The 25,321-nt window shown below is 41.6% G+C and overlaps 2 protein-coding genes across 3 annotated transcripts; both read left to right on the plus strand.

The window, feature by feature from the left end:
• Nucleotides 1–405: 405 nt before the first annotated feature.
• Nucleotides 406–6,358, plus strand: med20 (mediator complex subunit 20). The gene is made up of 4 exons (XM_077225788.1): nucleotides 406–737; nucleotides 1,462–1,607; nucleotides 1,692–1,945; nucleotides 3,286–6,358. Exons 1-4 carry the CDS (start codon nucleotides 724–726, stop codon nucleotides 3,508–3,510), a joined length of 639 nt encoding a protein of 212 aa, XP_077081903.1. The 5' UTR covers nucleotides 406–723; the 3' UTR covers nucleotides 3,511–6,358.
• Nucleotides 6,359–8,049: 1,691 nt separating this feature from the next.
• usp49 (ubiquitin specific peptidase 49) lies at nucleotides 8,050–24,436 on the plus strand. Of its 2 annotated transcripts, XM_077225790.1 has the most exons (8): nucleotides 8,050–8,413; nucleotides 9,469–9,552; nucleotides 10,369–11,759; nucleotides 12,599–12,800; nucleotides 14,012–14,120; nucleotides 16,718–16,923; nucleotides 23,741–23,793; nucleotides 23,904–24,436. In XM_077225790.1, the coding sequence occupies exons 3-8, from the start codon at nucleotides 10,431–10,433 to the stop codon at nucleotides 23,913–23,915; spliced, it is 1,911 nt and encodes a 636-aa protein (XP_077081905.1). In that variant the 5' UTR covers nucleotides 8,050–8,413; nucleotides 9,469–9,552; nucleotides 10,369–10,430; the 3' UTR covers nucleotides 23,916–24,436. The 2 variants fall into 2 exon arrangements, with proteins under 2 accessions (XP_077081905.1, XP_077081904.1); XM_077225789.1 differs by having other exon boundaries at nucleotides 8,060–8,413; nucleotides 23,741–23,981.
• The last annotated feature ends 885 nt before the right edge of the window (nucleotides 24,437–25,321 follow it).

Here is a 25,321-nt window from a genome sequence, read left to right on the forward strand (position 1 = left end):
CATGAGCCTTAATTATATCCATACTTGGTGTTTCAAAAAAACATAATAGAATTCTTTCTGTCAAAATATTTACTATTTTAGTATATTTTTCTTTGATGTCTATCGGCTACCTGATCTTCATCCTTGCTCCTCTTTTTATTTTTATTTTTGATTATTATCTTTTTATTCATCCTTCTTAAATAAAAACTCTGTGTTAGTCTCAATGGAAGTGTCTTATTTTGTTGATTGTTCCTTGTCGTGTTATCTACATCCTGCAATACAACATTTTTTTTTAAAAGAAAAGAGCCTTAATATAAGGCTTGTTCGACTTGAACCGGCGCTGCGCAGACCGATCGGTTGATGACATCAAAGTACCGCGAGAGCGATTAGAGAGCAGACGGCTCCTTATGCTTTTGAATCGCTCTCGCGGTACTTTGATGTCATCAACCGATCGGTCTGTGCAGCGCCGGTTCAAGTCGAACAAGCCTATTAATCTCGTTCACTCATAACAGCTGACCTCAGACCAGCGCTGATTTACACTATTTACTTCCGGTCACGTGATCTGTGCTGCTCTCAATCGACGTTTCGGGGTGTTTGCTATCATTTTAATTGAAATGTATAGATAATCACGAATATTTATGTATTGTATGTATATGTATGTATATTCTACTGATTTTGTGTTATTCGCGAAAGCCGGATTGACCCGGAAGTAAATACGGGCTCGCGGAATTTTACGGCAAAGAAATGGGTGTAACGTGGTGAGAAACACTTTTGTTTTCATATAATTGTTTAATACTTTTTGTTTTAATGTGTCGTTTTGAGTCCTCTGGTGCTTATAAAACGGTCATAATATGATGTGTTGTGCTGAATCCACCGAGAGGCTTTAGAAAGAAACAAAGCTCTTCAATATGTTTTGTTTATTGAATTGAACTATTTTTGAATGCCTTTATTGTCACTGCACTCCTGTACAACGAAATTCTTACTTCATATTATTTTAATATTAATACTAATATTTCATGTATTTTACATAAATATTATATATATAAGAAAGAATGCTAGGCGAATCAGTGGAGTTTACCGGTCCTAATTTAATATGGATTTGTAGTCCTCTCTTTTATAAATATATATATATACCTTCCGTTTGTTTTGTATGAAAACAACTTGAAATTAGTTTATTACACAAACTTATAGACCCAGAAAGCAATAGTGTCGCCCAGATCCAACCCACATCGAATCCACACGTACCACACGTGGCCCGGATCTGGGCCGACACTATGTTGCTGTCTGGGTTTTAACTAATTCAAATTAAAAAATTTTTTTATATATAATAATATTATTATATTGGCACATTACAAAAATAACTTAAAGCACAGTCCTGCAACTTGACCGTTTCATTACAAGTTTGAATTATTTGTATTTTGTAATTTGGTAAGTAATATGAATGTATATTGCGTATGTTGATATGAATGATGTGTGTGTCAGTGTGTGTCAGGTGCCCGTGTCCGAGGGCAAGAGCGTTCAGCAGACGGTCGATACTCTGCATAAGAAGCTGGAGCAACTGGGAGCCGTTAAACAGGGAAACTTCTGGGTCGACTGCGAAACGTACCACGCTACGGGAAACGCCACCGGTAACCGGCTCACACCGTTACCATGGAAACCACACTGCATATCACCATGGCGAATGTATATCACTGTCTCTCTCTCTCTCTCAGGTCAGTCGAGTAAGCTGTTGTACGTGATGCATAACTCGGAGACGCCGCTGAGCTGCATGGCTCTGTTCGAGGGTGGACCGGGTCTCAGCGCAGACGCTAACTTTGACGTCCTGATGGTGAAACTCAAGAGTCACTTCCAGAACGCCAAAGGCCATAAAGTGGAGAGTCGCGGATGCCGTTATCGCTACTGCGACTTCCTGGTGAAGATCGGCACCGTCGCCATGAGCTCCAGCGCTAGAGGCATTTCAGTCGAGGTTTGTTTACGCGTTCAGTGGCTCTCATTCACTAAGTGTGTGACGCACGAATTTGACACACGAACTCCCGCACTAACGTTTATTTAAAATTTACGGAAAAAATTTAGAAACAACTAAAAAAACACATAAAAAAATCACTTTCAATCACTAAGTGTGTGACGCACTAATTTGAAACACGAACTCCCGCACTAACGTTTATTTAAAATTTACGGAAAAAACGTAGAAACAACTGAAAAAACACAAAAATTACTTTCATTCACTAAGTGTGTGACGCACGAATTTGATACACAATCTCTCGTACTACCATTTTATTTTAAATTTACAGAAAAAACGTAGGAACAATTGTACACCAAAATCACATTCATTCACTAAGTGTGCGAACTCACGAGTTTGACACAAACTCTTATACTAACATTTATTTCAAATTCACACGAATTTGATACATGATCTCTCGTACTAACATTTTATTTTAAATTTACAGAAAAAACTTAGAAACAAATAAAAACAAACGCAAAATTCACTTTCATTCACTAAGTGTGTGATGCACGAATTTGTACGCAAAATGTGTACGCTTTTTTTACGATCAAATCATGATTCAGTAAATCTCGCACTAACGTATATTTCAAATTTACGAAAACTTATTACAAACAACTGAAAACAAACGCTAAAATCACTTTCATTCACTAAGTGTGCAGACACATGAATTTGACACGAATTCTCGTATTGACATTTATTTCAAATTTACGGAAAAAAACGTACAAACAATGAAAACAAACGCAAAAATCACTTTCATTCACTAAGTTTGCGGACGCACAAGTTTCACACAGGAACTATCGTACTAACGTTTATTTCAAATTTACGGAAAAAACACGTAGGAACAACTAAAGACAAATACGCCCCAAAAAAAGACATTGCTCGAAACAGCACATTTTTGGGGGGAAAATTGTACCATCTTTAAAAAATATTTTTTTAAACTAAATAAATTTAGCATAACGCAAAGTGATTCATAACAGTCACGCAATTACTCTGAGAACTACACCCACTGGAGGGGAACGTAATCAGCGACAGGATAGCTTAGCCTTCGTGTTAAAATTAAATTGAATACATGGATATTTAATCAAATACAGCGAGTAAGAGTAAGAAATGCCACCTTAAAGCACGAGCTGTGAAACTTTGGAGGAAACTTTGCGTGATGTGTACGAATTTACACCGAAATTCATGTGCGTACGTATATATGTGTTCTGAATTACCAGAATTAAAACCCGTCTTTTCTGATTAATCCGAAGCAGAAACGCATGCTAATGTCCAGTAATGTGTGTTGTGTGTGTGTGTGTGTGAAGGTGGAGTATTGTGCGTGTGTGATCCCTGGAGACTGCTGGAACCTCATGAAGGAGTTCATGCAGAGTTTCCTGGGCTCCAACACTCCCGAGCTGCCGACGGTGTTCACCAGTAAACCCGAGGGTCTGAGCGTGCCGGTGGACTGCATGGACACCATGAGCCAGTACCTGGAGCTCTTCAGCAGAGTCCGCAAACAGCAGGTGCTGCCCGGCAGCGGCGTACGATGAAAACCTGCGACAAAACCTGCCATAATCTTCAACTTGACGCCAAAACCTGCCATAATCTTCAACCTGACGCCGAAACCTGGGGTAATCTTCAACCCGACGCCGAAACCTACGATAATCTTCAACCTGACGCCAAAACCTGCGGTAATCTTCAACCCGACGCCGAAACCTGGGTAATCTTCAACCTGACGCCGAAACCTGGGGTAATCTTCAACCCGACGCCGAAACCTACGATAATCTTCAACCTGACGCCTAAACCTGCGGTAATCTTCAACCCGACGCCGAAACCTGGGTAATCTTCAACCTGACGCCGAAACCTGGGGTAATCTTCAACCCGACGCCGAAACCTACGATAATCTTCAACCTGACGCCAAAACCTGCGGTAATCTTCAACCCGACGCCGAAACCTGGGTAATCTTCAACCCAACGCCGAAACCTACGATAATCTTCAACCCGACGCCGAAACCTACGATATTCTTCAACCTGACGCCGAAACCTGCGGTAATCTTCAACCTGACGCCGAAACCTAAAATAATCTTCAACCCAACGCCGAAACCTAAGATAATCTTCAACCCGACGCCGAAACCTGCGGTAATCTTCAACCCGACGCCGAAACCTACGATAATCTTCAAACCGATGCCGAAACCTGCGGTAATCTTCAACCCGACGCCGAAACCTACGATAATCTTCAACCCGACGCCGAAACCTACGATAATCTTCAACCCCACGCCGAAACCTACGATAATCTTCAACCTGACGCCGAAACCTACGATAATCTTCAAACCGACGCCAAAACCTGCTGTAATCTTCAACCCGACGCCGAAACCTACGATAATCTTCAACCCGATGCCGAAACCTACGATAATCTTCAACCCGACGCCGAAACCTGCGGTAATCTTCGACCCGATGCCGAAACCTACGATAATCTTCAACCCAACGCTGAAACCTACGATAATCTTCAACCCAACGCTGAAACCTACGATAATCTTCAACCCGACGCCGAAACCTACGATAATCTTCAACCCAACGCTGAAACCTACGATAATCTTCAACCCGATGCCGAAACCTACGATAATCTTCAACCCAACGCTGAAACCTACGATAATCTTCAACCCGACGCTGAAACCTACGATAATCTTCAACCCGATGCCGAAACCTACGATAATCTTCAACCCAACGCTGAAACCTACGATAATCTTCAACCCGACGCCGAAACCTACGATAATCTTCAACCCGACGCCGAAACCTACGATAATCTTCAACCCAACGCTGAAACCTACGATAATCTTCAACCCGACGCCGAAACCTACGATAATCTTCAACCCGACGCTGAAACCTACGATAATCTTCAACCCAACGCTGAAACCTACGATAATCTTCAACCCGACGCCGAAACCTACGATAATCTTCAACCCAACGCTGAAACCTACGATAATCTTCAACCCAACGCTGAAACCTACGATAATCTTCAACCCGATGCCGAAACCTACGATAATCTTCAACCCGACGCCGAAACCTGCGGTAATCTTCGACCCGATGCCGAAACCTACGATAATCTTCAACCCAGCGCTGAAACCTACGATAATCTTCAACCCAACGCTGAAACCTACGATAATCTTCAACCCGACGCTGAAACCTACAATAATCTTCAACCCGACGCCGAAACCTACGATAATCTTCAACCCAATGCTGAAACCTACGATAATCTTCAACCCAACGCTGAAACCTACGATAATCTTCAACCCGACACTGAAACCTACGATTATCTTCAACCTGACACTGAAACCTACGATTATCTTCAACCCGACACTGAAACCTGCGATAATCTTCAACCCGACGCCGAAACCTGCGATTATCTTCAACCCAATGCTGAAACCTACGATTATCTTCAACCTGACACTGAAACCTACGATTATCTTCAACCCGACACTGAAACCTACGATTATCTTCAACCCGACGCCGAAACCTGCGATTATCTTCAACCCGACACTGAAACCTACGATTATCTTCAACCCGACGCCGAAACCTGCGATTATCTTCAACCCGACGCCGAAACCTACGATTATCTTCAACCCAACGCTGAAACCTACGATAATCTTCAACCCAACGCTGAAACCTACGATTATCTTCAACCTGACACTGAAACCTACGATTATCTTCAACCCAACGCTGAAACCTACGATAATCTTCAACCCGACGCCGAAACCTACGATTATCTTCAACCTGACACTGAAACCTACGATTATCTTCAACCCAACGCTGAAACCTACGATAATCTTCAACCCAACGCTGAAACCTACGATAATCTTCAACCCGACACTGAAACCTACGATTATCTTCAACCCGACGCCGAAACCTGCGATTATCTTCAACCCGACGCCGAAACCTGCGATTATCTTCAACCCGACACTGAAACCTACGATTATCTTCAACCTGACACTGAAACCTGCGATTATCTTCAACCCGACACTGAAACCTACGATTATCTTCAACCCAACGCTGAAACCTACGATTATCTTCAACCCAACGCTGAAACCTACGATAATCTTCAACCCAACGCTGAAACCTACGATAATCTTCAACCCGACACTGAAACCTACGATTATCTTCAACCCGACGCCGAAACCTGCGATTATCTTCAACCCGACACTGAAACCTACGATTATCTTCAACCTGACACTGAAACCTGCGATAATCTTCAACCCGACGCAAGACAACGAGTGTCTGAATCTCTGGCTTTGAGAGATACAGACAGTCCTGAAAGAACTTGATGATAAAATTTCTCATTTTGTTTGTATATTATTTCCTATATGTACATTGGAATTTGTGAAATAAACTGTTTACTTTTGAATTGCAATCATTTTTTTTTTAAATCAGTGTTGAGGTAGAATCGCAAACTTTTGTTTTGAATCAGTACTATATCCAAAATAAGTTTGTGTTTGTAATATAATATATGTGTGTGCACTGTGTATAATTATTTTGTATATATGAATACACACACTTGCATGTATATAAATATATTTTGCATATATATTTATAAATAATTTATATTAAATATAAATATTTTAGATTAAATAAAATTTCTATTCAATATACATGCATATGTGTGTATTTATACATACAAAATAATTATACACAGTACAGACACATTATGTAATTAATCGTTGCCCAGCACTAATTAAAATCAGGGTTCTGGTAGAATCGCTACATTTTGTTTTGATTCAGTACTTCGGAGGGTGTATCAGAAGTCATGTGATTAGTTAATGACAAGTAATAAGTTGAAGATTTCCCTTTAAATTATTCCACTTTAATGAAAACGTTTGCCATTTGTCTCGTAAAAGCCATCATTAGGCATTTTGTAAAACAATTTGTTCAATTGATCAAGAGATTCAATTGCTGAAAGGTGTTTAACACCTTGTACAAACTCGCCAAAACGAATAAAAATATATAGATTTGGTCAGATTTAGTTTAAAATAATGATTTTGCTTGAAGAATGTCAGCTTTGATGTTTGAACAGGAATACCACATTTGCATAGCAAATGCAGAACAGATGAAGGCACAGATAATTGGCTAGTAAATTCAAATTTATTTGAATATGCATGAGCAAAGCACACTGTGGATAAATTCCAATTCACATGCAATCAGCCTTAAATGAAATACGAGCTTAAAAATAGCATGATTCAACACTTGACAGGACATGTATGAAGTTTAAGTAGGCTACATAGTATTTCATTTATAACAGTAACACTTTATTTGAGTGTCCTTGTAACATATGTGTTACATGCACTTACCTTCTTAATAACAGTAAATTATGCATAATTACATGCAACAAATCCTAATCCTACCATAACCCTATAGAAAATACATGTACTTGCTTAATATTACTCAGTACTTAAATATATAATTACACTGTAACAATGACACCTTAACATAAAGTGTAACTGAGAATTCTTGTAAAAATAGTATTTATTACTAATCTCTACATAATATCGACAAGCCGACACTAATTCTGGGACTATACAGCTCAACAATGGTAATATACATTCACAACATGGGATATTACCATGAAATGTAAACTATGAATGACTGAATACCCCAAAACCAATTTCAATGAATTTTACAATCTCAGTTCAAACTCTAGGCTCGATCTGATTTAACTATAGTCGCAAAGCATGCTGGGTAGCCAGTAAAGCCTCATTGCAGAAACGTGTGTATGTTACTTTAAATGTAAAGTCCATGTTGCTTTTGTTTGCAATGTGTCATAATCATTTGCATATAATCAGTGTATTAATTTTATATGCACTTATTGCTTATAATCTTAATGCAAAATAAATCACATCATGATCTGGACGAGGTTAATCTGTTCATTTGACTCCGCCTCTGGAGCTTTAAAACCTGACGGACGTCTCAACAACCGCATGAAAAGCCGGCTTAAAACTGGCTTAAAAGCACCAACTTTCGCGATCTCGACCAATCAGAACTAGTCATTACGTGATTGATCGCTCCTCAGCCAATCAGAGCGCAGTGACGCCAGCGCTGGGCACGTTCGGTTGAGGCGTAAATGGTGACAGCTCGCGCGTGCGGATGATGGCGGTAAATAACAGCCGAAAGCGAGTGTAAAAAACCCCCGCTAATATTAACCGTAATTTTACTTATTAAAAACATTTACCGGCTGTTTCGTGGAGGACTCGCGCAGAAGAGCCGATTAAAAGCTGATCGGGGGTTTTCGGTGTGAGTTTATTCTGTAGCTGCGGCTCTTGAACTGTTTTTTGTTCAACGGATTTAAAGTAACAGATCTCTCGCGCCGGTATAAACACACACACCGATCGAGCCCCGGTACCGGAACCTCCCGGATCCGCCGATAACGAATATTCCGCGTGTCTGCCGGAGGAGCGTCTTTTGTTCTGTAAGTAGCGCTAGCGGGTTAGCACACACACACACACACACACACACACACACACACATACATACAAACATTCAAACAACAGAGACAGACACACACACTCATAACAAAATAACACACGTATATCACATGCATTCATATACCCATTACGCACACAACATTGTGTGACAAACACATAACGTGCACGACTCAGTCTTGTATACAAACATAACTGCACACTTTCAAACACACACACACACACACACACTTTATCAAATGTAATGTACGACAAACACCAAGCTAACAAAAATATTAAGTTATGAAAATATCTCTGAACATTCAAAACATTCTTTTTTATATGTCTTAATTTTCTTTTCTGTTATGCGAACATTCCATTGTATTCTTCAAACATTATGGAACGTTACTTTTGAATGTTCTGTGAACGTTCTGAAACAAGTAGTAACAATTAAAAAAAACCGTTAAACGAACGATTTAGGAAAAAACACGGTTAATTAACGTTTTTGTGCTAATATTTTGAGAACATTATTAAAGACCAGAGACTTTGAACAAACGTTCTGTTAATGTTACGGGAAGAATGTTTGTTCGTAACATTGAGAGAACCATACCAGAACATTCTTTCTTAAATTCGTTCTTAATAAACGCTCCATTAACGATGTATAAATAATACTTTTGTGCTAACGTTTTGAGAACATTATTAAAGAGCAGATAACTTTGAACGGATGTTCTATTAATGTTACTGGAAGAACGTTGTTCATAACATTGAGAGAACGTTAGCTAAAGTTCGCTATACACTTTAAAAACCAGTTCATTCCCCTCACAGGAACAGATTCTGGTACTATTCTTGTGAAGCGCTTTGATATGCTACTTTTAAAGGCGCTATAGAAAATAAAGTTTATTATTATTATTTTTTTTTTACTATGATGTTGCTAAGATCCGGACTGACTCTTTTGATGACACTGATTTCACTTTTGAATGTTCAAGTTTTGGGTGTAGATAAAGTGCGTTTCTTTTGTATGTTCAAGTTCAGTGTGTAAATAAAGTGTGTTTGTTGTCCACAGTGTTAGTTGGGCATTATGAAGTCCTGTAAACTGTGCGGCAGCAGGACTCGTGCGCTCTGATGCTGAAGCTCACCGTTTCTCACAGTGAGTCCGTTAAAACTATTTTATGGACAATTTTGCTTTCCCTCATCCTTTCCTCGGGTCTCCCGAAACTCTTTTTTATACACAAAAAATTCGGATTCGAGGAGTTTGTTGTTTTAATCTAAAAAAGTAACAAATCCGGGTCAATTTGAGCCGCTTAGGAATGAATGGAATGTGAGGAATGCATCAGTACACATAGAAAAACCTAAAAATGCTAAAACTTTACCAAAAAATTATTTTATAATGTCTATCTGAATGCATACTGAAGAAATTACTTTAGGACCCAGCGGAACAGCTCAGTTGCCCCAAACGAGCTATAAGGCCATCTAGAGTCATGAAATATCATGTTATATTATTATTTTTCCACAAGACGTCGGCAAATACACCCAATGTAAGATATTTGGAGCTGAATTAAAAGGGTTATGCATTAATTATTTTGAATGTGAGGAATGTGCTTAAATTACTACAGTAGTCAACATTTGAAGTGGATTAAAAAGTTCATCAAGTTGTCCCAAGATAAGAACGGGTATTGTTCAAAATTCATGTATAACTTTGATGAAAGGTTTTGATCCACTTCAAATGTTGACTACTGTATTTATTTATTTATTTATTGACCAAATCTAGTAATTTAAAGGTAAATAAAATAAAAATCATCAGCATTAAAAAAATAGATAATTTAAGGGCTTTGGGTCATTTTGACCCGTGAGGGAAAGATGCGTTACAAAGTGCGAGGGAAGGATGACGCATTGCATTGAAATTAATTACTTATTTGAAATAATCTGTGTTTGTGAGCAACGTCTCTCTCCCTGTTGTCTTCAGGATGAGCGCGGCCATCATGGCGTGTGGTTCCTGACTGCTAATGCTCATGCGCGTTGGGAGACATGGATCGCTGTAAGCATGTGGCGCGGTTCCGTTTGGGCCACGGCCACTCGATCCTCAACCCGCAGATGTGGCGCTGCGTGGACTGCGGCACCACGGAGTCGGTGTGGGCGTGTCTGAAGTGCACTCATGTGGCGTGCGGTCGCTACATGGAAGAACACTCCCTGAGCCACTTCCAGCAGACGCAGCACCCGCTAGCCATGGACGTACGCGAGCTAGCTGTCTTCTGTTTCGCGTGCGGCGACTACGTGTTGAACGATAACGTCGAGGGCGACTTGAAGCTCCTCCGCGGGGCGCTATCAACCGTCCGAATCCCTGGACAGCGTTCCCTGCGTTCGTCAACATCCGACGGCGGGTTTAGAGCGTGCGATGTTAGCGTGTCGCGTCCGTCCACGCGGACGGCGTTGTGGCACAGACGGAAAACCCTCCTACAAAGTGCTTTACGCCGCTGGAGAAACCGGCAGCAAGACGAAGAGAGGAAGCGTGAGGAAAAGCAAGAGCAAGAGCGCGAGGAGAAGCGACGACAACGCAGGGAAGTCAAGAAACGGTTAATGGGAGAGCTAGCGAACGTCCCACCGAGGAAAAGCGCGCGGTTGCTAACACAGGCTCCCCGTACGACGCTCACCCTCATCCCTCGAAAGTTCCGCGATCCTCCGGAACGACTGCCTTTGGCTCCCAAACAATCGCTTTTGTCGCTATCCGGCAAGACTCTTTCACGCAAGACGGGTCGTTTACGCCGATATCACGCGTCGCAGTCGGCGCGGCGCAGGAAACTAGCGCCGGGAGTCACTGGACTTCGCAATCTTGGGAACACGTGCTACATGAACTCCATCCTTCAGGTTTTGAGCCACTTGCAGAAGTTTCGGGAGTGTTTCCTCACGCTGGACTTGTGCCAGACTGAGGAGCTCCTCGCTAAGACTAACCAATCACAGGGTGTGGAGGGCGGAGCCAGGACCCTCGCTACGCTAGTCCCGCCCAGTTTGAGTTCGGCGGAACTGGTGCAACCGAAAGAGCCGCGGTCCTCGTCTCGGCAGAAGATGTCGTTGTGTCACGAGTTGCACACGCTCTTCCGGGTCATGTGGTCGGGTCGGTGGTCGCTAGTGTCTCCGTTCGCTATGCTACATTCCGTTTGGAACCTGATTCCAGCGTTTCGCGGATACGACCAGCAGGACGCGCAGGAGTTCTTGTGCGAGCTTCTGGATAAAGTCCAGCAGGAACTGGAGTCGGACGGACCCAAGAAACACTTCTTGATCCCGATCACGCAGCGGAAACTGTCCAAACAAGTCCTCAAAGTGCTCAACACTATCTTCCACGGACAGCTGCTCAGCCAGGTGACGTTAGCGTTTGAATTTTAACGATTCTGATTCCAATTTCCATTCCTAATTTTGATTCCAATGAGGTTACAAAAAAAAGAACCTTAGATATCATTCACATTGAGTGTTATTGCACAACATGTGACTGTGTCTGAATATCATGAACAGAAATCAACAGATAAAGAACACTTACACGAGGAACGTTTGCCTGTGGTTTAAAAACACCATAGAAGAACAACTAGCCCAACTAATATAAACTTCACGCGTTATTAAAGACAAGTAAACACTCAGTAATTAAACAAGAACAAATAAAAAAATAGCGATCACAACAAATAGAGACAACTGAACAAATATACGACTGTTTTAAGATTTTCAGGAACTGTAATCAAATGTAAAGTAACACTGCACTTTATAAATAAAGATACAATACAAATATATTTATACTGTAAATATGGAAGGAATGGAATTCAGTATAACAGTCATTCAGTGAAGAACGAGTGAATCTTCTCTGTCTTCTGTTGTGTGATTAGTGTTATTATAGAGCAGGAATATTAGTGCTGTCACTTTAAGAACGGCACGGATCTAGTATACTGATACACACACACACACACACAGTCTCTCACTCGAATGATTACAGTCACATGGAAAACGCTCACAGAGGAATCAATAAGAGGAAGCGAATTTTAATTTTATAACAAGTATTTTATTTACCTCAAGTATTCGATTCCAGAATTCGATTTTCGATTCCAAACCCTAGGTGACGTGAAACTACAATTAATCGAATAAATGCATTTAGGACTAAATTGCAGGGTGAATTATTGGATTTCCATGCAATAATCCATGTTTCTAAACTGCAGGTAACGTGTCTGTCCTGCAAGCGCAAGTCGAACACGGTGGAGCCGTTCTGGGATCTGTCTCTGGAGTTCCCGGAGCGATACCACCGCATGGAGAAGCCTAGCGCCGCGTGTCAGCGGAGCTGCTCCCTGTCCGAGATGCTCGCCAAGTTCACGGAGACCGAAGCTTTGGAGGGTTGCATTTACGCCTGCAACTTCTGCAACAGTAAGTTGCATCTTTCTTTCATTTTTTTATTAAAGGGACAGTTCAACCACAAATGAAAATTCTGTCATTAATTACTCTCCCTCGTGTCGTTCCAAACCCGTACCTTCATCTTCGGAACACAAATGAAGATGTTTCTGATGAAATCTGAGAGCTTTCTGTCCCTCTATTGACAGCAACGTCATTGCAACTTTCAAGGCCCAGAAACGTGGTAAAGACATCGTTAAAATAGTCCATGTGACTACAGTGGTTCAACCTTAATATTATGAAGCGACGAGAATACTTTTTGTGCACAAAAAAAACTTAAATAACGACTTTATGCGTAGTGTAAACAGCGCAGCGCTTCTGGGTTGTACGTCAGAACGTCAGCTCAAATAAGGCCGACGCTGGTCATGTGTGCGATGCTGGCCAATAATGAGCCGACGTTCTGACGTACAACCCAGAAGCGCTGCACTGTTTACACTACGCATAAAGTCGTTATTTTTAGTCAAAAAGTATTCTCGTCGCTTCATAATATTAAGGTTGAACCACTGTAGTCACATGGACTATTTTAATGATGTCTTTACCACGTTTCTGGGCCTTGAAAGTTGCAATGACGTTGCTGTCAATAGAGGGACAGAAAGCTCTCAGGTTCCATCAAAAACATCTTCATTTGTGTTCCGAGGATGAAGGTACGGGTTTGGAACGACACGAGGGAGAGTAATTAATGACAGACCATTAACAGCAATACAATATATGACCCTGAATCACAAAACCAGTCACAAGTCGCACGGACCAACAATAATTTTCGATTTTTCTTTTATGCCAAAAACCATTAGAATATTAAGTAAAGATCATGTTCCATGAAGATATTTTGTACTGATTACGTGAATAAAGACATGTAAACGTATGAATGCATAAATGTGTGGAAAGAGAAAAATAAATAAATTTAACTTGATAAGAATGCATACACCACTCATATTCACACTCTTACCATATGCTTACATACTTGCAACAACCCACTTACATCTTCTATTCATACACATGTATACATGTAAAAAGAAAAGTCACTCTAAATAAGTAAAAGATCATATGAATGGAAAGAAAAACTGTAAATGACACTTCACTTATATCGCAAAGAATAATAATGTTGCATCTTTCTCACAGATGTCAAGAATTGTTCTTCCCTCTTGAGGGAAAGAAATTGATGTATTTCTCAAACTTTCCCATTTCAGGAAAGCGCCGCAAATCGTCCCATAAGCCCCTGTCTCTTTCAGAGGCCTGTAAGCAGTTACTCATCTGCCGTTTACCTCAGGTTCTGCGGCTACACCTCAAACGCTTCCGGTCAGTCAGAACCCTTCCCATGTTTCAGCTTGTTAAAGGGATAGTTCACCCAAAAATGAAAATTAGCCCATGATTTACTCATCCTCAAGTCATCCTAGGTGTTTATGACATTCTTCTTTCACACGAACACAATCAGAGTTATATTAAAACAATGTCCTGGTTCTTCCAAGCTTTAAAATTGCCATTTCTGTTTTGAAGTCCATAAAAGTGCATCTGTCCATCATAAAAGTGCATCTGTCCATCATAAAAGTGCATCTGTCCATCATAAAAGTGCATCTATCCATCATAAAAGTGGATCTGTCCATCATAAAAGTGGATCTGTCCATCATAAAAGTGCATCTGTCCATCATAAAAGTGCATCTGTCCATCATAAAAGTGCATCTATCCATCATAAAAGTGCATCTGTCCATCATAAAAGTGCATCTGTCCATCATAAAAGTGCATCTATCCATCATAAAAGTGCATCTGTCCATCATAAAAGTGCATCTATCCATCATAAAAGTGCATCTGTCCATCATAAAAGTGCATCTGTCCATCATAAACGTGCATCTATCCATCATAAAAGTGCATCTGTCCATCATAAAAGTGCATCTGTCCATCATAAAAGTGCATCTGTCCATCATAAAAGTGCATCTGTCCATCATAAAAGTGCATCTGTCCATCATAAAAGTGCATCTGTCCATCATAAAAGTGCATCTATCCATCATAAAAGTGCATCTGTCCATCATAAAAGTGCATCTGTCCATCATAAAAGTGCATCTGTCCATCATAAAAGTGCATCTGTCCATCATAAAAGTGCATCTGTCCATCATAAAAGTGCATCTGTCCATCATAAAAGTGCATCTATCCATCATAAAAGTGCATCTGTCCATCATAAAAGTGCATCTATCCATCATAAAAGTGCATCTATCCATCATAAAAGTGCATCTGTCCATCATAAAAGTGCATCTGTCCATCATAAAAGTGCATCTGTCCATCATAAAAGTGCATCTGTCCATCATAAAAGTGCATCTGTCCATCATAAAAGTGCATCTGTCCATCATAAAAGTGCATCTGTCCATCATAAGTGCATCTGTCCATCATAAAAGTGCATCTGTCCATCATAAAAGTGCATCTGTCCATCATAAAAGTGCATCTGTCCATCATAAAAGTGCATCTGTCCATCATAAAAGTGCATCTATCCATCATAAAAGTGCATCTGTCCATCATAAAAGTGCATCTATCCATCATAAAAGTGCATCTGTCCATCATAAAAGTGCATCTGTCCATCATAAAGTGCTCCACAGGCTCTGGCGGGTTAGTAAAGGTCTTCTGAAGTGAAGCCATGTGTTTGTGTAAGAAAAATATCCATATTTAACACGTTACAAAGTAAAATAACTAGCTTCCGGCCAAATGAACATACGGATTCCACTTAAGTGTAAACCGCAACTTATGCGAGTAATGCGACGTACTACTGATATTTATGTTACGCAATGACGCAATACGCTATTTCTGACGTCACGAGTTGTGTAAGTTGTGCTTTATACGCAAGTAGACGGAGTATGTTCGTTTGGCCGAAAGCTAGAATTTGACTTTGTAACATGTTAAATATGGATCGTTTTCTTACAGAAACGCATTCACTTCACTTCAGAAAGCCTTTATTAACCCCAGGAGCCGTGTGGAGAACTTTTATGATGGATAGATGCACTTTTATGATGGATAGAAGCACTTTTATGATGGACAGATGCACTTTTATGATGGACAGATGCACTTTTATGATGGACAGATGCACTTTTATGATGGATAGAAGCACTTTTATGATGGACAGATGCACTTTTATGATGGATAGAAGCACTTTTATGATGGATAGAAGCACTTTTATGATGGACAGATGCACTTTTATGATGGATAGAAGCACTTTTATGATGGATAGATGCACTTTTATGATGGACAGATGCACTTTTATGATGGATAGAAGCACTTTTATGATGGATAGATGCACTTTTATGATGGATAGAAGCACTTTTATGATGGATAGAAGCACTTTTATGATGGATAGATGCACTTTTATGATGGATAGAAGCACTTTTATGATGGACAGATGCACTTTTATGATGGATAGAAGCACTTTTATGATGGACAGATGCACTTTTATGATGGATAGAAGCACTTTTATGATGGATAGAAGCACTTTTATGATGGACAGATGCACTTTTATGATGGATAGAAGCACTTTTATGATGGATAGAAGCACTTTTATGATGGACAGATGCACTTTTATGATGATAGAAGCACTTTTATGATGGACAGATGCACTTTTATGATGGATAGAAGCACTTTTATGATGGAGAGATGCACTTTTATGATGGACAGATGCACTTTTATGATGGAGAGATGCACTTTTATGGACTTAAGAACAGAAACGGCTATTCACTGCCGTTATAAAGCTTGGGAAAGCCAGGATATTTTGAAATATTACTGATTGTATTTGTCTGAAAGAAGAACGTCACACCTAGGATGACTTGAGGATCCGTAAATCATGGGCTACTTTTCATTTTTGGGTGAATTATCCCTTTAAGTTTGAACCCACTTCGTCCTAACGGTTCTCATGTTTCCAGGTGGTCCGGTCGGAACCACAGGGAGAAGATTGGTGTCCACGTGGCTTTTGATCAGGTCCTGAATATTCAACCATACTGTTGCTCGGACGCCGCTCCGATGCCGCAGAGAGAAGCCTTTACCTATGACCTTTCTGCTGTAGTGATGCATCATGGGAAAGGCTTTGGCTCAGGGCACTACACTGCCTACTGTTATAACACTGAAGGAGGTGAGACACGGTTCTTTGCTAGCGAGTCTGGGGTTCATGTGGACGGTTCACAATTGGTATGAATGCAACCGTTGGTTTCAGCAGCAGCTCGTACTCTTCATATCTCCTACCGAATAAAGGCCCGTTCACACACAGGACGATAACTTTAAAGATAACGATAAAGATATAGTTCTAAAAATCGTTCTCCAAATGAAAGAATAGCAGAGTTCACGCCACAACTATATCGATAGCAATACGAGGAACAATATCATTGGGATCACTTTCAGAATTTTTTTTTTTCTGCTGTCGAACGACAAAACGCTGACCGCCGATCAGAATTCCAGCCGTCGAACCATAAAACACTGACAGCCGATCAGAATTCCAGCCGTCGAACCATAAAACACTGACAGCCGATCAGAATTCCAGCCGTCGAACCATAAAACACTGACAGCCGATCAGAATTCCAGCCGTCGAACGATAAAACACTGACAGCCGATCAGAATTCCAGCCGTCGAACGATAAAACACTGACAGCCGATCAGAATTCCAGCCGTCGAACCATAAAACACTGACAGCCGATCAGAATTCCAGCCGTCGAACCATAAAACACTGACAGCCGATCAGAATTCCAGCCATCGAACGATAAAACACTGACAGCCGATCAGAATTCCAGCCGTCGAACCATAAAACACTGACAGCCGATCAGAATTCCCCCCGTCGAACGATAAAACACTGACAGCCGATCAGAATTCCAGCCGTCGAACCATAAAACACTGACAGCCGATCAGAATTCCAGCCGTCGAACCATAAAACACTGACAGCCGATCAGAATTCCAGCCGTCGAACCATAAAACACTGACCGCCGATCAGAATTCCAGCCGTCGAACCATAAAACACTGACAGCCGATCAGAATTCCAGCCGTCGAAAGATAAAACACTGACAGCCGATCAGAATTCCAGCCGTCGAACGATAAAACACTGACAGCCGATCAGAATTCCAGCCGTCGAACGATAAAACACTGACAGCCGATCAGAATTCCAGCCGTCGAACGATAAAACACTGACAGCCGATCAGAATTCCAGCCGTCGAACCATAAAACACTGACAGCCGATCAGAATTCCAGCCGTCGAAAGATAAAACACTGACAGCCGATCAGAATTCCAGCCGTCGAACGATAAAACACTGACCGCCGATCAGAATTCCAGCCGTCGAACCATAAAACACTGACAGCCGATCAGAATTCCAGCCGTCGAACGATAAAACACTGACAGCCGATCAGAATTCCAGCCGTCGAAAGATAAAACACTGACAGCCGATCAGAATTCCAGCCGTCGAACGATAAAACACTGACAGCCGATCAGAATTCCCCCCGTCGAACGATAAAACACTGACAGCCGATCAGAATTCCAGCCGTCGAACCATAAAACACTGACAGCCGATCAGAATTCCAGCCGTCGAACGATAAAACACTGACAGCCGATCAGAATTCCAGCCGTCGAAAGATAAAACACTGACAGCCGATCAGAATTCCAGCCGTCGAACGATAAAACACTGACAGCCGATCAGAATTCCCCCCGTCGAACGATAAAACACTGACAGCCGATCAGAATTCCAGCCGTCGAACCATAAAACACTGACAGCCGATCAGAATTCCAGCCGTCGAACCATAAAACACTGACAGCCGATCAGAATTCCAGCCGTCGAACCATAAAACACTGACAGCCGATCAGAATTCCAGCCGTCGAACGATAAAACACTGACAGCCGATCAGAATTCCAGCCGTCGAAAGATAAAACACTGACAGCCGATCAGAATTCCAGCCGTCGAACGATAAAACACTGACAGCCGATCAGAATTCCCCCCGTCGAACGATAAAACACTGACAGCCGATCAGAATTCCAGCCGTCGAACCATAAAACACTGACAGCCGATCAGAATTCCAGCCGTCGAACCATAAAACACTGACAGCCGATCAGAATTCCAGCCGTCGAACCATAAAACACTGACAGCCGATCAGAATTCCAGCCGTCGAACGATAAAACACTGACAGCCGATCAGAATTCCAGCCGTCGAACGATAAAACACTGACAGCCGATCAGAATTCCAGCCGTCGAACGATAAAACACTGACAGCCGATCAGAATTCCAGCCGTCGAACGATAAAACACTGACAGCCGATCAGAATTCCAGCCGTCGAACCATAAAACACTGACAGCCGATCAGAATTCCAGCCGTCGAACGATAAAACACTGACAGCCGATCAGAATTCCAGCCGTCGAACCATAAAACACTGACAGCCGATCAGAATTCCCCCCATCGAACGATAAAACACTGACAGCCGATCAGAATTCCAGCCGTCGAACCATAAAACACTGACAGCCGATCAGAATTCCAGCCGTCGAACCATAAAACACTGACAGCCGATCAGAATTCCAGCCGTCGAACGATAAAACACTGACAGCCGATCAGAATTCCAGCCGTCGAACGATAAAACACTGACAGCCGATCAGAATTCCAGCCGTCGAACGATAAAACACTGACAGCCGATCAGAATTCCAGCCGTCGAACGATAAAACACTGACAGCCGATCAGAATTCCAGCCGTCGAACCATAAAACACTGACAGCCGATCAGAATTCCACCCGTCGAACGATAAAACACTGACAGCCGATCAGAATTCCAGCCGTCGAATGATAAAACACTGACAGCCGATCAGAATTCCAGCCGTCGAACGATAAAACACTGACAGCCGATCAGAATTCCAGCCGTCGAACCATAAAACACTGACAGCCGATCAGAATTCCAGCCGTCGAACCATAAAACACTGACAGCCGATCAGAATTCCAGCCGTCGAACGATAAAACACTGACAGCCGATCAGAATTCCAGCCGTCGAACCATAAAACACTGACAGCCGATCAGAATTCCCCCCGTCGAACGATAAAACACTGACAGCCGATCAGAATTCCAGCCGTCGAACCATAAAACACTGACAGCCGATCAGAATTCCCCCCGTCGAACGATAAAACACTGACAGCCGATCAGAATTCCAGCCGTCGAACCATAAAACACTGACAGCCGATCAGAATTCCAGCCGTCGAACCATAAAACACTGACAGCCGATCAGAATTCCAGCCGTCGAACCATAAAACACTGACAGCCGATCAGAATTCCAGCCGTCGAAAGATAAAACACTGACAGCCGATCAGAATTCCAGCCGTCGAACGATAAAACACTGACAGCCGATCAGAATTCCAGCCGTCGAACGATAAAACACTGACAGCCGATCAGAATTCCAGCCGTCGAACGATAAAACACTGACAGCCGATCAGAATTCCAGCCGTCGAACCATAAAACACTGACAGCCGATCAGAATTCCAGCCGTCGAACGATAAAACACTGACAGCCGATCAGAATTCCAGCCGTCGAACGATAAAACACTGACAGCCGATCAGAATTCCAGCCGTCGAACCATAAAACACTGACAGCCGATCAGAATTCCAGCCGTCGAACGATAAAACACTGACAGCCGATCAGAATTCCAGCCGTCGAACCATAAAACACTGACAGCCGATCAGAATTCCCCCCGTCGAACGATAAAACACTGACAGCCGATCAGAATTCCAGCCGTCGAACCATAAAACACTGACAGCCGATCAGAATTCCAGCCGTCGAACCATAAAACACTGACAGCCGATCAGAATTCCAGCCGTCGAACCATAAAACACTGACAGCCGATCAGAATTCCAGCCGTCGAACGATAAAACACTGACAGCCGATCAGAATTCCAGCCGTCGAACGATAAAACACTGACAGCCGATCAGAATTCCAGCCGTCGAACGATAAAACACTGACAGCCGATCAGAATTCCAGCCGTCGAACCATAAAACACTGACAGCCGATCAGAATTCCAGCCGTCGAACGATAAAACACTGACAGCCGATCAGAATTCCAGCCGTCGAACCATAAAACACTGACAGCCGATCAGAATTCCAGCCGTCGAACCATAAAACACTGACAGCCGATCAGAATTCCAGCCGTCGAACGATAAAACACTGACAGCCGATCAGAATTCCAGCCGTCGAAAGATAAAACACTGACAGCCGATCAGAATTCCAGCCGTCGAACCATAAAACACTGACAGCCGATCAGAATTCCAGCCGTCGAACCATAAAACACTGACAGCCGATCAGAATTCCAGCCGTCGAACGATAAAACACTGACAGCCGATCAGAATTCCCCCCGTCGAACGATAAAACACTGACAGCCGATCAGAATTCCAGCCGTCGAACCATAAAACACTGACAGCCGATCAGAATTCCAGCCGTCGAACCATAAAACACTGACAGCCGATCAGAATTCCAGCCGTCGAACCATAAAACACTGACAGCCGATCAGAATTCCAGCCGTCGAAAGATAAAACACTGACAGCCGATCAGAATTCCAGCCGTCGAACGATAAAACACTGACAGCCGATCAGAATTCCCGCAGTCGAACCATAAAACACTGACCGCCAATCAGAATTCCAGCCGTCGAACCATAAAACACTGACAGCCGATCAGAATTCCAGCCGTCGAACGATAAAACACTGACAGCCGATCAGAATTCCAGCCGTCGAACGATAAAACACTGACAGCCGATCAGAATTCCAGCCGTCGAACCATAAAACACTGACAGCCGATCAGAATTCCAGCCGTCGAACGATAAAACACTGACAGCCGATCAGAATTCCAGCCGTCGAACGATAAAACACTGACAGCCGATCAGAATTCCAGCCCTCCAACGATAAAACACTGACAGCCGATCAGAATTCCAGCCGTCGAACGATAAAACACTGACAGCCGATCAGAATTCCAGCCGTCGAACGATAAAACACTGACAGCCGATCAGAATTCCAGCCGTCGAACCATAAAACACTGACAGCCGATCAGAATTCCCCCCGTCGAACGATAAAACACTGACAGCCGATCAGAATTCCAGCCGTCGAACCATAAAACACTGACAGCCGATCAGAATTCCAGCCGTCGAACCATAAAACACTGACAGCCGATCAGAATTCCAGCCGTCGAACGATAAAACACTGACAGCCAATCAGAATTCCAGCCGTCGAACGATAAAACACTGACAGCCAATCAGAATCCACTAGAATTTATAGGGCTCCCGCATTTAGAATGGCAGAACACATAGTGGAGAAGGTAATTGCTGAGGTACAGAAAAATCCACCCCCTTTTCAAGGATACCTAAAAAAAAATGATACGTGGAAAGCAGTCAGTCGTACCCTTGAAATAAATGGTGAGAAGTATTAACAATGAGATCATTATGGAATATATTAAATAGTGTGACAAATTTACCTCAGGTATCCAGCGCTAATTTCGGCAACATTGTATTGCTTCCTTTGAAGTTGCAGTGAAAAAGGAGTTGTATATTTATATAAAGCTGTTGTCTAGGCGTCGTTTTTATTCCACTATTGATTTTGTCAGCCAAATTCACTGTTAGATTAGATCGAATACACTAGACTAGCTAGATTCCCAGATGCACTCGAAACGTAGCATGCTGAGGACATCTGCTGGTAGAAGACGTGTAAATGCAACAAGAACAGCAAAACATGTTCAATTTCGTGTTGTACACAACAACTGTAAATCCCTTTTGGCTACTTTGACACCACAGCGTGCACTTTGAATAAAAAGATTGTTATCGTTCGTTGGTGTGGACGCTAATATAGTTATAGTTATCGTTCTTAGTGTGAACGGGCCTTAATGCAAGTTGACCTTTGTGCATATTTTACTCCATTATTTCCCCCTGAGTTATCAAGCTACAGTGTTAAACAGCTGCTACTAGTACTCAAACAAGAGGAATCAAACTGCAGATCAAATCTGTGCTTTTTATTTATTGGTGTATGTCCATGTACTGTACCCCTCTGGTGCACTTCACGTGGCGGTCAAAAATTACAGAATTTTCATTTCATTGAAAGGAATGTACTATATTTTAGTTTGATAATGTTTTTTTATGGGGTGTTATGGTACTACATTATATTTACGCTGTATTCATAATTCATTTCTTCACGTTTTGAGCATAGACCTGAAAATTTAATTTCCAACTTAAACTGGTAAATCTTGAATGCTTTAAAGCAACAGACTTAACTTTGATCATTTTAAAGACGACACTTGGTAAATTTAAAATGACAAAGTTTTAAAAAGTGAACTTAAAGTTACAGAATTTTACATTTATTGTTATGAAAAATGCACCAAAATACTATTTTAAATTTTTATATGAAATCTGTATCTTCAAAAACACTTTTTTGTGAAGAAAATCAAAGCTATAAATCTAAACAAGTTTTCCAAATTTGAGCTTGATATCTCAAAAAATGATCTTTCAGTGAGATGTTGTTCGGCTGCAGTACCAAACACTTCCACTAGAGGAAATTCGTCTCCTATTCGTTTCCAATGCGCTCATTTCTCCATTAGCACCTCAATGCAGTACATGAGATCCACGGGGAGGAGTCGGATCAAGATCCAAGGGGTGGAGATGGGTAGGATTAGGGTTGGGTTTAGGGATGAGGGGTGTGTTTAGGGATCAGGGGGAGGAGTTGGCTAGGTTTAGGTGTATGTAAGGTGGGAGGAGTTGGATCTGGATCCGACTCCTCCCCACGGATTTCATGTTCCGCAGTGAGAACCATCTCCATTTCTGAGAATATTTCAGACTATTTTTTACAGCACCATTTAACCTGTTCGAATCATGTCCATGATTTTCTTGTGTGTTCACACAGCAACAAAACCTTTACCAAGTTTCTTACCATTCCGATAAAGTAAAAAAAAAAAATTTTTGTGTGTTTGTCTTGCAGGTTTCTGGGTTCACTGTAACGACTCTGAGATGAACGTGTGCAGTGTGGAGGAGGTGTGCAGCACTCAGGCCTACATCTTGTTCTACACACAACGCTCCTCTTAAACCTGTCTGTCTCTCTATCTGTCTCTCTTTTTTCTCTCTATACCTGTCTCTCATTGGAGGTCTGTTCCTGACATCAGCAGTGAGACTCAGAGATTGATTGGTCTCTGCTGGCACAGTCACACTTTACCCAGGGCATTCAGGACCAAACTACTCACCTGCAGGGTCCAGAACAGCAGGGACACACACACACACACACACTGAAGTCCCTCTGCTGTCGAAGAGAGAGACAGATGGATCATCCTGGAGAGAAAAATGCGACAGCAATATGATCATCCGACACTCTGAATCAGGAATTCTTCACCTTTGATACTGCGACTGTTTTCTACTCTCTTTCTATTTGGGACGAAAATCAGGAAAACAGAGAAAGCCTCTTCATTTACATCAGTGGTAAATGACTGAACAATCTTATGACGCTGAATGTCTTTAGTTGTGTATGTATGTGTGTGAGTGTGTATTGAGTGGAAGGGTGTGACTGCTGACCTCTGACCCTTAACCTTAGTCCTGTATTGTGAGAGCACCTGTTATCAACTTTATTGATCTTGTGGGATCTTCTTGATGATAGTGAATAAAGAAAAAAATCATGAAACCTTGATATGCTGTCTGCTTATATTTGATGTGCATTTCATTGCATGGATGGATATAAAGACGAAAAGGTTATTGAAATCTAAAACAATTTTAAACTATTTCCTGATCTTGTGTAATAATATTTAGACTATTTTTCTTTAAACATGTTGTCACTCTAAGATACAATTTTTAACTTAAATCCAGTTACAGCATGTGAAAATGTTCTCTTCTTTGAAGGTTCTGATTTTAAAGCTAATAATAAAACATAACATTAAAATCACTCACTAAAAATATTAAATCTTTATTCATTTACCTGCGATAAAGGAGAACCTTGAACATGCTAATTTAAGAAATTATTGAAATAACTTCTCTGGGTACTTTTAGGTTAAAGGGGTTCTGACAAAAAAAAAAAAAAATGCGAATTCCTGCCTGACACACGAATGTTAATTTTATCCTAAAATCTTTGTTAAATAAAGTCATGATTAAACACACTGTGAAATGTTGTACAAACAACACCAAAGCAATTGTGTATAATGTTAATATTCTCTGTTTTGCTCTATCACTATTAAATGTCTTGGTCAAAAATATGAATTAATGACACTCACAAGTTGTCAAATCCTGTGACAAGTTTATCTTCAGAAGTGCTCATTGTAGTTGTCTAGGATTATTGGTTCAAACATCACTTTGTTTCTTGTGTTTATTGCTTTAAACCATCTGATAAATTACCGTTATAAAAGCGCGCGCAATTTTAGCGCGTAAATTACCTCACGGTCAGTCGACGGGACTAATGGTAAGTTTATCCCAACTAAAGGTGAAAATTAATAGATGAATAGATATATTAAGCGTTTATCTAAGTGAACAACATCTGATATTACCCATTCTGTCCTCGTTTTTTTCCTGGCACAGTGTCAGA

This window comes from Siphateles boraxobius, unplaced genomic scaffold (assembly GCF_051911475.1).
Source record: "Siphateles boraxobius isolate OS27281-9 unplaced genomic scaffold, OSU_SipBor_1 13, whole genome shotgun sequence".
NCBI classification, from domain to species: domain Eukaryota; kingdom Metazoa; phylum Chordata; class Actinopteri; order Cypriniformes; family Leuciscidae; genus Siphateles; species Siphateles boraxobius.

Bases quoted from the DNA above. Each gene is read 5' to 3' on its own strand.
- med20 (XM_077225788.1), top strand. The intron at 1,608-1,691 runs GTAACCGGCTCA...TCTCTCTCTCAG, and splicing joins CGCTACGGGAAACGCCACCG to GTCAGTCGAGTAAGCTGTTG. The intron at 1,946-3,285 runs GTTTGTTTACGC...GTGTGTGTGAAG, and splicing joins CTAGAGGCATTTCAGTCGAG to GTGGAGTATTGTGCGTGTGT.
- usp49 (XM_077225789.1), top strand. From the start codon at position 10,431: ATGGATCGCTGTAAGCATGTGGCGCGGTTCCGTTTGGGCCACGGCCAC. The intron at 11,760-12,598 runs GTGACGTTAGCG...TCTAAACTGCAG, and splicing joins ACGGACAGCTGCTCAGCCAG to GTAACGTGTCTGTCCTGCAA. The intron at 14,121-16,717 runs GTCAGTCAGAAC...TCATGTTTCCAG, and splicing joins CTACACCTCAAACGCTTCCG to GTGGTCCGGTCGGAACCACA.